This window comes from Bacillus rossius, chromosome 1 (assembly GCF_032445375.1).
Source record: "Bacillus rossius redtenbacheri isolate Brsri chromosome 1, Brsri_v3, whole genome shotgun sequence".
NCBI classification, from domain to species: Eukaryota; Metazoa; Arthropoda; class Insecta; order Phasmatodea; family Bacillidae; genus Bacillus; species Bacillus rossius.
The window spans coordinates 135419585-135434407 of record NC_086330.1 but is presented as its reverse complement, the minus strand read 5'-3'; the positions used below and the strand labels follow the sequence as shown (position 1 = coordinate 135434407).

At 37.2% G+C, this 14823-nt stretch overlaps 1 protein-coding gene across 1 annotated transcript in view; it reads right to left on the bottom strand.

Annotated features, from left to right (window-relative positions):
- Nucleotides 1-14823, bottom strand: part of LOC134536067 (protein furry) — a 737387-nt gene that overhangs the window by 100810 nt on the left and 621754 nt on the right. The window contains exons 37-40 of the mRNA XM_063375635.1: nucleotides 11433-11630; nucleotides 10350-10517; nucleotides 9119-9259; nucleotides 319-487 (exon numbers count right to left, since the gene is read on the bottom strand). Coding sequence (XP_063231705.1) covers nucleotides 319-487; nucleotides 9119-9259; nucleotides 10350-10517; nucleotides 11433-11630 — 676 coding nt within the window. The remainder of the gene's footprint in view (nucleotides 1-318; nucleotides 488-9118; nucleotides 9260-10349; nucleotides 10518-11432; nucleotides 11631-14823) is intronic.

The following is a 14823-nucleotide window of genomic DNA, read 5'->3' as shown; positions in this document are numbered from 1 at the left end:
TATTTAAATGGGAATATCAAAGAAAAATTAAAACTACAATGTTACTAAATGTTGTATCTTTGATTTAAATATCACCAACAAAAAATCTTTACGGATTACCTACAAATTTTACAAATGTCCGACTCTAACCAAAAAACCTGAACATGAGCGGCTTGATCAATGTCTGGTTACAGAATTGTTGGTCCAAAGAATGGAGGATTAAAAACTGCTGCCAACTGTATCAACCACAGTAAAGTATTGTAAAAGTAAGAAACAAATTTTCCCTAATGTACTTACTATGGCACAATACTAATAAAAACATAGAGCATGTAATGTTACCTGGCAGCTCCTTCTTCATGAAGACCTCACTTTCAGCGAAGGACGGGTGCGAGGAATGTCGCGATGTGTCCCAGTGTGACGGGTGAAGTGAGGTGGGAGGAGCCACCAGAGTGGACGAACGTGTCACCACCAACTTCAGGATCTTCAGAGCTTCCTTGAAGTGAGGACCCTTTCACCCAGAACAAGGCATGCTGTCAATAAAAACATACTAGCCAACCACTAACTGCAAGGACTTTCAACCAATCACTGTTTCCAAACAGTATTAAAAGTTTTTTCAACCAGCAACATTTATATGGTGGTTATTTTTATTACCATTTATTTCAAAACACTGCCTGACCAAAAAAAAAAAAATACCAGCTTTTTTTTTAAATTTATTTAATGTTAACACTAACAATATTTATTTTTTAAAATAAAAGTCTAGTTTACGTAGGTAGATTCACAGATTACCTTAATCCATATTGCCAATAAGTAGGGATCAAATTTTATAGTTTAATTTTTAGGCTAATATCGTTTTTAAAATAAGAGATTTATGTGTTATTGTTGTTTTTTAATTACTTCTGTTTAAAGACAGCATATTGTTATTAAATATGACATTTAATTGTTTCATGTTACTTATTTCACCAAACTATTTCAATTTGACTTCTATATGATGGAATGTTACAAAATAATAATTTGTATTAAGTATGTGTAATGACTTGGAACAGTAACAAATAATAAGTAGGCAAGTATTTGTGTGTTTTAAAACTGTACCATTGCCATACTGAAAATACGAGTTACTAATAACATATGCAAGATCAAAATACGTATGTATTTTTTTTCCAAACTATTAATTAAATATACAGTACACTCCCTATTTAACGCGGTTGTCGGGGGACATAACTTTTACCCGCGTTGTTGAATAACCGCGATGTTTCGATGTGACCAAGGTCAAAAGGCAAAAAATACAGCCTGTGTTCTAATAAGTCGGCAAGCACGCACAGTATAGACAGCCCACCTTATGTGCGGACTTTGCATCCGCAGTTTTCACTAAACGCGGGTGAAAAAATAAAAATAATAAATTTTAAAAATAAATATTAAATGTTGAATTTTTTTTTCCCGCGTGCCGCGCACAGTTTGTCGCACGGCCTACGAGCGCACCACACGCCGCCATACACACGTGCGGCACACACGCTGCTGCCAGTCTCGTGGTGTTAGCCACAGTATCTGCTTCGTCTGAGTGTCCGTAACAAAGTAAGTGCAGTGTGAGCAGTTACACACGATTCTGTGGTCAAAGTCTTCTAAATAGAAAGGCCGTAGAGATACTTCAAACCGAATATGAATCTCAAAGTACCGAGTTTGATTGACAAAATAAAAATTCTAGATTTACTTACTGATAGCGTGTCTTTTGCATATGTAGGCCGCAGATACGGGAAAAACGATTCTAGCATTCGTACAATAAAAAATAAATAACCGTCTATCGTGTCAAGTGGTTAAACTTTATTATCCATGTTTACAGTAAATTATAAATGGTCACATGTAGGAAACAAAAATTGCGCAAAATTAATTTTAGCGCAATCAGTGGCGCCGTATTATAAAGTCTGTAAACTTTGTATTTACTTATTCCACCAAACGCTGTGTCGAGTTGCTGAGTGTGTGTGTGGCTCGGATCGGCAAGTGTTATATTGCCCAGGCTTAAAGGTCGGGAGGCCGCTACACATAAACATTTCCGGGACTTGTTTACTACCTCACGGCAAAAGTGGTACAGTATGGACCACTGGGAATTCCTCTGCAAAGATTAAAAATACGCTAGCTGATTTACTTTACTATTTAATGTTAAAACATTATACCAAAGTAAAAAGATGAACATGTATAATACAATGAATTACCCAATAATATTACATCAGTAGGTTCCAGTTGTAACAAAAGATTTATATACAGATGTTCAGTAAAATACCAATTAATACAGTACATACTGTACTGTAAAAGCTGTAAAAAAATAAAATAAGTAATAGTTATTGTAAGTGCTCCACACTAAATGGGAAGATTCTGGAGTGGAATTTTAAACACTGGACTACCTGATTTTGCCTTGTACGCAGCGACGCTGCTCAGTCAAGTGAGTCATGCTCTGCCTGTGTGCTGCGTGAACACATTCCCTCCCCCACCCCCTCCACCAGCCGTGTTTCTGCCCGCTCCAATCTCTAACTCTCTCTACGCCTTATCTTTCCCTCCCACCTTTTCCCTCAACTATCCCGCCCCATTCACTGCTATACATAATACCGCAACCTCTCCTGTCAAGACAGCACAACATGGGACAGGTCAGACTGTAGCATTGCAGAACCTTGCCCTCCTAATTAAATAATTTTCTTTTAAACTTCCTTTTGTATAGGTAAATATAAATAATACAATGTTTTTAGAGTGGTGTGTATGTTATGAGACAGTATAATCAGACGTTATGGATACTTATATATATGTTATTTTCACTTGCTATGTTTTTAAGAAGGTATTTTGTATTTTATTAGACATTTTTACATTTTTAGTCATTACTATTTTTTATGTAATTATTCACAAAGAAGTCGCTGTACTAGAATTTTACCTGTTTAGGCCTACTTTTTTTGGTTTTTCTCAATAAGTTTAATTTTGTAAAGTAATTCGTATTATGATTATTGTTCTTAATTTTAATTAACGTGTTGCAATATAATTATAGATCACGGGACTGTGTCTGGGCTGGGGTGATGTGTAGAAAGAGAGGCATAAGAGACATGTAAGTGTGAGTGAGAAAGAAACAGTGCTTCCCCACCAACCGAGATAAAGACGGTAATTTCCCCCCTGCGTGGGAACTGAGTGATAACTGCTCTCTCACGGTGTGGGAGAGAGAACGAGAATGTAAGTCCCCGATTTCGATGTGAAATTGGGGAAGCCCAGAGTTCTGTATGTAAAAGGTTTTTTCATGTATTGTAACTTGTTCTATGATTGGCTTGTATCTGTAAGCATGAAAGAAGCGTGCGTGTGATTGGTCGGTGAGGTCATGTGACGTCTACTCCCTGCGTGGAGAAGAGTGTGGCAGGACTTCACCAGTCGTCCGTCAAACGCTGCTCAAGCAGGTCGCGTTCGGTGGCTTCTCGCCAAATTATGATGTAATTTGCTAATGGATAATTTAACGTTGGTGGTCAGAGCCAGGCCGAGTATTAAGTCAACCTAATTTGTTTTATTTTCTTTCGAACAGTACTAAATTAGAAATTGCGGCCACCTTCGTCGGCGTTCGGCTTTTAGCGAAATTCGTTTTCGCTGGGTGCGGCCCTGTTCGAGGTCGCACCATCTTCGTATACTTGCAGTGAAAGATTATTGAAGGACGTTATTCTCGGTAATTCACATCGCACAAACTGTGAGCATTTTTCGACGGGCAATGTACTTGTTGAACGAGTGAGTAAAACTGTGAAAATGATTGGATTCGTCTATGCATTCTAATTTGAAGGAATAAAACAACTAAAATCGACGCTTTAAATCTTTTTATTTGTGTATGTAACGAACCGTTATAAGACGTTAAATAAAAATAAAAAACTGCCCTCAAATTTACATTTACAGCGTGGAGCGTTTACACAATCACTAAAATATATGTATGCATTACATATTGTATATGTATCTATTCTTTTATTTTAAAATAATAGGACATTATTGTTTGGCGTACTAATGCAGTGCGTTTCTGTTCTGCATAATGCTTTAAGTTTGCCAGGTGAAGCAATGGGACATGATTGGGCTCACTCTGTCTTTCTGTACCTTCTGGGATACCGCACTCATGTGTTATGCTCGCTTTCGTCTCACCTTTTTTCACACGCTCAATGATTTTTAGTTTATCTGCTATAGAATGAGTTTTTCGTTTCTGTGACATCGTACCAAGCGCTAACAAGACTGACTGTAAAAACACGTCTTCAATAACGTATGGTCAACAATGACTTGTCTCCGCTTGTCAACACACGTGACCACGAGAAGTGTGCAGACAGGAAATGAGTGAACTACATACTCAAGGTCACCAGACTTCCCCCCTTTCGGCTTACTCATCGCCCCTCTCATCACTAGCGCTTATATTCCACCCCTCCTGTCTACCCGGGTGTCTTGGTCGCATATTCTCGGCTCGCCTCTCCCCTCCCAGCATTTGCCGTCATCCAAGCCTATCCAACATCAATCCCCAGCCGAGTCACGCTGGTAATGTCGCTGGACGGTGGGCTTTATCGGGTCCCCTGTCCGATGCTTAATTTGTGAGATAAAGCGACGTTAAGAACTAGTGTTTCAGAAAATAACTCTGGGCTGGATTGGACCATAGTTTGAAAACCCTACAAGATAGTGGAATAATGTATGGAGATATCTTGTTTAGAATTTCACTGCGGACATTTTCTACGCCTAGGCTTTTTTCTGCCCGATGCTTAGTTTGTGAGTTACGACGCAAAATTATCCTAATCGGCTGTCAACCATTTATTCTATTATTATTATTATTATTATTATTATTATTATTATTATTATTATTATTATTATTATTATTATTATTCATTTCTGATTGGGGGACATGGTTTGACCCGCGATATACCCGATTCCGCGATCAATCGGGGCGCGATATACCGGGAGTTTACTGTAGCTTACTACAAACTTCCTGCTAAATAAACTACACTAATATATATTAATATCTTAAAAAAATTAAGTCTTTGTGATTTGAGTTAGTATTTTATTAAAAATCCCGATTAATTTCTTAATTTTTGTTGAATTTTGGTGCTTTATGGTTGTAGCATTGCAGGACAGTGCCTTCCCCCTTTTTTCTTTAAGTTTTTATGAATAATATGTTTTAACAGTAATACAGTATAAGTTGTTTAAATAATTTTCAGGCATAACCTAACTGTGGTACATGTGGTAAATCATTGAAACTTACAATGAATCTTTTCCAATAACTTTCATGAAAATATTTTACCGTTTATGATTGTTTTCCATGTTAATATTTATGTTTGCTTATGTTTTATTAATGTACTCTCTCAATTAATTACCGTTTATAATATTTGTGTATTGTTTAAGCCTATTTGCTTTATTATGAAACAGCCATGTATATGTAAATTTACTGAATTATACCTAAATAATTACATTTTTATGTGTTTTAAAATGGTTTTTTAAGCTTGAAATATTTTCTTTATATGCGCAAATGTATTGTAACGTATTTTTATTTTGTAATTTTGTCCGTGGGATGATGAAATCAAGTAAGCCAGTTGCGTGGCAGTTAGGGTGAAAAAGAAAGGTGTGCGTCGACACAGTGATGCCGAGGCGATAAAACGATAATGATGCATCCGGTGTAAGAGAGAGACAGAGCAACTAGCGTGAGAAAATATTCTGGGAGTCCCCGATTTTGATGTGAAGTTGAAAAGAGACAGATAAAGGGAAGCCCCGAGTTATGTGTGTACAGGGTTTTTCCATGTATTGTAATTTGTTCTGTGATTGGCTGGTGTTGGAGGGAGTGTTTGATACTGTGCTGTGATTGGCCGAAAGTTATGTCATGGTGCAATCCTTGGTCTCTCCTGAGACCAGTGTGTCGTTTTGGTTCTTTAGTCATCTACTGAACAGCGACTGAGGTGGTTAGTTGAGTAGGTGGCTCAAAACTTAATTATGAAGATTTAAAGAGTAAATTTCGCGGCTGTGATCCGGGCGTCACCGGTTTATAATCAACCTCATTTTCATGTTTTTGGACACAATTAGAATTTAGTGACTACAGTCGTCGGTAATCGCCCAAAACAGGACTTACTAAAATTTGTCACTGTTTCCGGGGACATTGTCCTTCAGCATTGTACCGAAAGTTGAGTGCAACTGTGGGACTTAACTTCGAACTGTTTTAATATGAAATTATCGGCAAGTCAGCGTGTGACTCAAATTAATGAAGCTTATTTGTTGTGAGAAAGGAAAATACTGTTTTCAACTTGTAAATTTTGTGGTCGCAAGATGGCGGCAAATGTCTTGTGAATTCGTAAGGTATAAATAAATAATCAGTGAAAAACATTTTGTGTAAGAGAGACATCATTGAAATTCAACATCGCCCATAACTAATAATCTGAGGGAAACATAAACTCACTTTTTCAGCATCCGAATCTGCAAGTGTACCTTGTGAGTTACCCTTCGAAGACCAAAATGTAAAATATCTGAGCTAGTCCGGCGGTCTTTGGAGTGTAACATTGTGTATTACTTAACTTGAATTTCGGTGTTATATGGTTAAGTGACATGCTTTCAGTGTTATTCTGGTTTTATCACAATCCACCACATAATCTTGTCTGTATCAATACGACACTTTTTTAGTCTTTTATTATAATGTGCTTCACCAAAAAGTATGGTCATTGTTTCATTCATCATTTAGCAGTGTTATGAATCTTAAATATTAAAATACAATCAGATGTTCAAAACTTAACACCACCAATGCAACGGCTAATTTTTCTCATCAATAAAAATAGCAATAAACATTTGCAAGTGTTTAAGAAATGTTTACCTTACTTGAAATGTTAAAAAGGTATGCATGAGTAAGTACTTTCAAGTGACTGGGTGAAATATTCATCACTCACTAAATATGGGGGGAAAAATCTAGTTCTGCATACAGCAAATTACTACTGATATTTTTAACATATAATTAAATTATAAGCAAGGTTCTGAAAAGTGAACATAAGATGTATAGAAAAATAAAGTTGTACATAGCTCTTGTTATGTATAATTTGTAGGGGTGTGCAAAGCTGTGGAAAGTCAAAGTTTAATCTAACTAATTATATTTATCTCTGTCTCCAGGAAAATTAAACAACTTAGAAGATTCTGCAGATTTTTTTTAAAGCAGAATATGTTTAAAGCTGGATTCAAAGCTGTTTTTGGGGTCCAAAAATAACATCAAAAGTGTCTGCTAATTGTATTTTACCAAGAAGAGAAACAGTCAAGCTATTAAAATGAATCAGAACTATCAGCTCGTTCCTCAGGTAGATAATACAGATGTCAGGGAACACGTGCATTCTTTGAGACTTGGACGCCACCACGTGGACCCAGATGAAACTCTGTACTACAGGGCCGTGACCTGCTAGGCTCGATTCCTCCCCTAGTATCTGGCCACAGAAACTCGCCCGCTCTCAGCAGCAGGTACCCTATTTACTAATGATAATAGTTATTCACTGATGGGCTCTTATAGCAACCCAGACACCTCAATTGAATTATTCGTTGTCGTTGATTTAAAATATCTGCGATGGAATTATTAAAATTCTTAGGTGAAATGGTCCACCATTCGAAACAGGCCTTGATGAAACAGAAAAGCATTTAAAAATACTCATACGAACGGTGGATGCTAACAGATCAAATATGCAAAAAGGTTAAACTTGACAAGGTTCAGAGGCTGCTTTCTACCCTGAGCGGCGACGATAACGGTCTGACCAGAGGTCAAGGTGTCGTGGCTGCATGGGAAAGAGTTCTCACCCTGTTGACCGTTATGTCACATTTAAAACCCTAATGTTTGCAAGACTTAATTAACCCTCAAATATATTGTTAACTTAAACAAATCCAGCTAAATCAACTATAGTTATTACATTTATACTAAAATAAAAGAATTGATCCTTAATTTTAAACCGCCTGAGCGGGTTGCATTCATGAATGCAAGCGCATAGATCTACTGGTCATAATTACCGTATATACTCGTGTATAGCGCGCCCTTGTTTCCCCTCAAGTAAAGGAAAAAAATAAGGATGCGCGCTATACACGGGGGAAAAAAAAAAGTGAGGAGGTGTGGCGGGAAGGAGTGGAAGTCGTTAACTGCCGTGTGACGGGTGACGTTTCTGGCCAGCCCCCCCACATACGCACAAGCAACAAGGCCTCTCTTTCACACACGCACGCACGCACACAACCTGGTCGCGCGCACACACACACACACACACACACGTGCGCGCGCAAGCTCGCAGGTCTCTTGTTTATTTTTAGACTTCCCCCTCTACAGAAAGCCAACGCAGCTAGTAAAATAAAAGAGAGAGAGAGAGAAAGAGAGAGAGAGAGTATGCTGACACCAGTCCCCCCTCCCACTTCCTTCGCTTCGACGCAGCTGCTACCGGTGAGTCATCTAGTCCTCTGTGTCACATTCCTGCCTGCCTCCCTTCCTCCCGCCCACGTACCAGTTGTGACAATACAGCGCTTCATTATCTTCTGTCTACACAGCAGAGTTTAAGTATTTTCCTGACGCATCACCACACATCAATTTAAATTATCATTTGTTTCATACGTAATTACTTAACAGGTACCACAAAATGTTAGTACAATTTATTTACGGGAAAAAATTTTTTTTTCTTTGGAATTTGTTGCAAAAATCGTGGTGCGCGCTATACACGAGGGCGCGCTATACACGAGTAAATACGGTATATTCCCCCCCCCCCCCCCCCCCAAAAAAAAAAGTACACTGGGGAATAAAAAGAAACGTATACTGCACTATTTAATTCACTTATTTAATTTAAAGAAATAATTACGAGGAGCATGGCACTGATTTTACATCTGCCTATTGGGTACACACACTTTGTTGGGAGGTTCAAAAACACGTAAAAGACATACAGGGTGTTGGTGGGCAGCGATTGGGATATGAATGGGGCGAGGCACATAGGGCTTAAGGGAGCATGTAGCCCTGCTCCACATCAATACATAGCGACAAGATGAAAGCCTTACCCTCTCCTCTACCCTTACAAGTGTAGTAAATACAACCGGCAGGGCCATTGACGGTGGTGACAAGGGAGAAGGGGAGGGGGGGGGGGGGGGGTAATCATTGGGAAAATACAAACATTATGCATGAACTTACCTCAATATACTTGGCAATAACTCTCAGCAGGTCAGCATTGATTGGCTGTGCAGCCGCTGAAGCCAGGTCCACGTAATGCAGCATACAATGTATGATGCTGAGGATGGGCAATTGCACTATAGCTGGGCCTTTCTCTAGAACCTTGCGAAATAAAAAACCACAAGTCACTGAAACAATCGGCAAGAGTAAAAAAATAATGAGTCAGAACCAGTACGCTCCATATGATAAAGCTTAAAATGTGTGTGTTCACAAAATGTCATGAAAATTGTGAAATCATACATCACATTTTAAAATATAAACATGTGATTTTCCCACAAATAGCTTATTTTAGAATAATTTGACAAGAAATGATTTTGCCAAAATTTTTAACTAAAAAAATTCCTCAAGTTTGAAAAGTAAAGTAAAGTATATTAAAAAAAAAAAAGAAAAAAAAAACCCACACACAATACACAATGTATAGTGCAGGTCTGTATTTGACAAATTCCAAATTCCATATTTACAAAGTAATTTAATTAATTTTTAGGATAATTACTTAAGGCGGTAGTGTCATAGTGTCCTAAATTATTTTGCTTCAAATATTTAGCGTTATTGCAAATGTTTTAAATAAATTCAAAACATAATCATATTTAATTGTTTGTAAAGAGATTTTTCTACTAACAAAGATACTAACAAATTTTTATGTCAGTCCTAGCATGCTTTGAAAGAATGAAAATAGGCGGTATACAGTTTGGTTTTAAATATTCAAATGTAACCTTTGTCTTGAAAATTTTTGTTTTTAGTATATCATTAAATCAAGATAAGGTTTTCCCAAAACCATAGAAACCTAAGTTATAAGTTATTCAAGGTTTTGAGAATACCTAAATTTTATTAAATATGAATGATTAATAAAAATAAAGCATTTTTAAAATGAAGGCTACATATGAACAGTTATCCAAAAATGTATACCACATGATTTCATGCTTTCAGTACATGCTAGGACAGACATATCAATTAAATTAAAGTTCATAAAAAAACATTAAATAAGTGGGTAGAGGAAAAAACCTTTTATAAACATAAATATAATTAATTATGAATTTATTTAAAATCATGTGCAAAAGCACAATACAATAAACACAAAAAAAAATTAGGCTACAACGCATTTAAAAGCTTTCTTTTCTTATGTTGACTAGAAACTAAGCTAGAATATAATAACTAGCACAATCGCTTGATCACAGGAAGAGCGAAGAATCACCTCGACGAGAAAGGCGAGCATGTGGAGACTGAGGTGCGCGTAAGTGTCGTACAGGTACTTCACCACACACTTGGTCCACTGGAAGCTCTCCTTGCTGAACGTGCGCCGGCTGTACAGCGTCATCACCGTCGCCAGGTTCTCCAGCTTCTTGCTCTTCTCCGTGCTGACCTACAAGCACATGCACACACAACACGTTTCATTTACCCACCCAGCAATCACAGTTCCAGGAAACCTGGGAAGGAACCAGCCCAGCATTTGACTACAATCAGGATGTATGGACCACAACCCGAGGCATTCAAAATGAGCGTTTACCACTTCAACCCACTGCTCCAAAAAAAAAAAAAAGATTGTTTGTAAAATTTTTAAGATCTACTAAAAATTGTATGTATTTTGGAAAAAGAAATTGTCTGTCTGCTGCAATCATTAATAAGCATATTGAGATTTCTATATTTCGTAATTCCGAGTTTCAATGTTAGTTAAATGCTTCATATGTCATGTCATTACTGTTTGCATTTAAGTTTGGGTTTCACATGCCAAGAAGATTTTTTTTTAATTTTCTCATCATAACTGTTACTTAAGGTCTATTTCTATAAATTAAACACTATAGCTTTCATGCATTTGTTATCCTGTCCCAAATATTTACATCGGATATTTCCCAAGTATAATGTAACGTGTAAAATGTTGCATAAGTGATAATAATTATGAACACTGTGCAACATTTTATATCCATTATATTACACTTGGTAATTATCCATTGAGGAGATTTGTGTCAGGGCAACAAGGGCAAAAAAACTTTAGTGCTAACATTACAAGACTAGCCCTCAAAACCAATAGTAATGAGAAAAATTAAATAATTAACTTGAAGTGTAAGCTCCAGCCTTAAATATTTTCTGTACCAAATAAATATGTCAGATTTAATGTGTGTTTGTTAGAGTAGGTAGCATTTTTTAACAAAAGCACAAAAGACTGTTTAAATCTGCTGAATTTGAGAGGTTTGTTAAGAGATGGTAAGCCAATGCTGTCTCCCATGCAGAAGACTAGAAATGGCGTGTGTCCATGTTTAGCATGTGGGTGGGATAGCACCTGCGCGATGTTCTCGGCACTGCGGATGCACAGCTCGTTGGCGTCCTCGTAGTTGAGCAGCAGGTACGGCAGGAGTGCCACCACGTTCATGGGGAACGCCAGGCTCTGGCTGGGGTCGACAACCGGTAGGTCCAGCAACAGCGTGAACTGCGACAGCAGCTGGACCACCGGCTCGTATGTGTTGGGGTTCGTGCAGCCCTGCGCAGCCAGCAACATTCCTCTTCCTACTCCTCCACCACCACTTGGCTCCCTCGCACACACCTCCAGCAAACCTGCCTTCGCTCCCACTCACAATCACACCTGCACCTCTAAGGCAGAGCACACAGTGTACATTTTTTGTTACAATGCAATTTATACAATGATCTGACTCACTTTCCAGTCCCAAGGAAGACCAACGAGGAGGTGGGAAGAGCAGATACGTATTTACTTGCGTAAAGGCCCCCCTTTTTCCCCCCAAAAACTCCAAAAAAGGGGAGGGGGCCTATACCAACACCTACTAGAATACAAGGCCTGAGCGCTGGGGAAAGTTGAAGGCGTGACGTCATGCACACTAGGCCGACCCTTGCCCTGCTACCTGAAAGAGCGAGGCAGTCAGTCATCTTGGCCTACCTGCCTTGACGCGTTGTCGTGTTGTGATTTCTGTGGCAGTCGGCAGTTTGCGTATAGTGTTGGTGGTTTCACGTACACGTTGCAATGATATAATATTTTAAAATGTACAAGTGCTGTGTTCCGAATTGCAGAGAAAATTATACCAACGGGCCAACAGTGCGCGTTTTTAAATTTCCTCAAGATGAAGACACTAACAAGAAATGGCTTTTAGCTATTCCAAGAGAAAATTTAGAACCAAGTCTACGGTCACGAGTAAGAATTTATCTTTATTTTCGAAAGAAGCACTACTTTTATGTAAACGTCCATTTTTATTTTAAAAGATAACTGATTATTCTGTAGATACGTAGTTCTTTAAACTTTTAAGCCCGCACAAAATAAGATATATAGCAGAATTCAATCTCCCCCCTTCCCTTTTTTTCAATATTAGCTCTAACTAGATATAAGTATAATGCGGAATATTCCAATGTTTGTTTCAGTACCTCTCATTTAGTTTTACTATACACTGTAATCATGCGTTAACATTCGAGTATATTATAGAAACACAAGGCCTATCATTCACATAAACAAGCATACCGAAACATAAATATTCGTTTTATAATTCTTTAAGCTCACACATGTTTTTAAGTTTTAAAATGTTGATATTGACTGGTAAACCTGTAATACAAAATTTTACATTGCGCTAAAAAATATTTGCTGCTAATGTTAAGGTTAGGCACTAATAATAATAATAATAATAAATTTAAAAATTACTAGTACTATTACACAACCTACATGATACTAAGAATTTTTTTTTTCAATGGCAAAAAGGCACTGCCGTTAATCCAGATGTAATCAGTCTGCATTTATTAATACGTACATTTAGATAAAATTTATTGAAAGTAAAATTAATTCATTCAAGTCTCTGCTTCTCCAATTGGATGCGTTTGTGTTTAAAACTAAATTGATATTTTAATCATTTTTTTTTTGCTATGAAATGCATAACATCATATAAACTGTTCATTGTTAAAATTTGATGACTAAAATTACATTTTCATACGAGTTAAAAAAAAATTGAGACATATATTTGCAATAGTATGAAATATTTTAATTCACAAACATTGAAAGACATTGTTATCAATAATTCAATTTAGATAATCATCCGAATACAGAAATATAAGTTAGAAATGTGTTTACTGTCATTTGGGGAAATATCAATTTAAGTTTTTTTGAAGAAAAAATATATGTTAGCCTACGGTTAGTTCCATAATATTTGCGAACTGAGACATTTAATGCGGAATTAAGTTGCTGTGATTGTCAACAACAATTAAAGATACAATATTTTTTTTCACTAACCTATACCTTCTTGAAGACTTACACATTTTGTGCGTTATTGCTTACCTCATTTAAAACTATAAAATATTATTTTGTTTATTAAAAATATTTAGAAGGTATAAAATAATCCCAACTAGACATTTGTTTCAGATATGAAATGTCATCCAAATTATTTTAACAAAATCAAATTAATTGGGCACAGGTACATACACTGGCTTAAATTTGGTCAGGAGATACGATAATTTAGAAATTGTGTTTGCATAATGTTTTCCTTGTGTTATGAATACATGAAAAATAACCATGACACTAGTTGGACTTACATGTCAAATCATCATTGATATTGTTAATATAATAAACGCACTTGCCATACAGTTGATATATTAGTGTCTACATTTTGTTTTCTACTAGTTCAATGGAAGCTACTAAAATCATACTTAGATGTTACAGGGATTTTAACTCAAGATTTAATATCTTTATTATTTTATTACATTTTAAGGACCCAAAGTAACGTATTTTTGTAAGTTTTCAATTGCATTCGTTCTTTGAATTATTCTTACAATGGGGAAGATGTATTAAAAACATTTTTATGGACATACGCCAAAACAGCAATGGCGTAATCCCATAAACATATTTTAATTGCAATTGCATTGTTGTATCTATTTACAGTATTTTCACACCCTTCTACGTATTTGGCAAAGTATTTTTTTGTCGCTAACAACACTTTTTGTTTTGCCACATTAGCACTGTCAGGTGATTATGCTGCAACTGTCAAAGTTTAAAGTTACGTATTTTAAAAGACATGTCTTACCTTATCTACCATATACTTAAAGCATTGTGCCGGAAATTAGGCATTTCGTCACTTTTTTTAATTTTTTCTATAATTTTAAAATTATTTGGGGTTTCTATTTTTTTAAATTTATCTGGTTGTTAATGGGGGTGATTAACTTTTTGTTAGGCCGGTGTACGCCACCGATTTAAACTTGGTGCCAGTGGACCGAAGCCCCTTCCCAGGGGGCCAATCAGATATTTTGCTGTCTAATGTGGACATGGTCAGCCCGGTTGAAATTTCTCTCGCCTGCAGTCACGCCCCGAGTTTGTAATTTTAATTCCCTGCATGACCAAAACTGCTTTGAGCAGCTCCTGGGCTGCAAGCTGCTACCTTGTAGAGGCCTGCTGAGAAAAGCATGTCTCGTCACGAAGCAGTCTCCAGTGGAGCTGCGTTCCCACCTTAGTGGCTATTTCTGCCCCCCCTTCCTCTCTCTCCTCCTCACTTCTGTTCTGAGAAATTAAGCTAAGAGCAGTGACCGGACGGGACGATGACCTGATGCAAAAACCTTCTCCCGGGTCCGACAGACACATCCCTGACATCTAGCGGCAAAAAAAGTAACCGCGGGCCTGGTCGCCAGCGTGCAGAGCTTACCCTCATGACACCTGGTGGCAAGTCTGCTCACCACCTCAAGTAGTTCCCCCT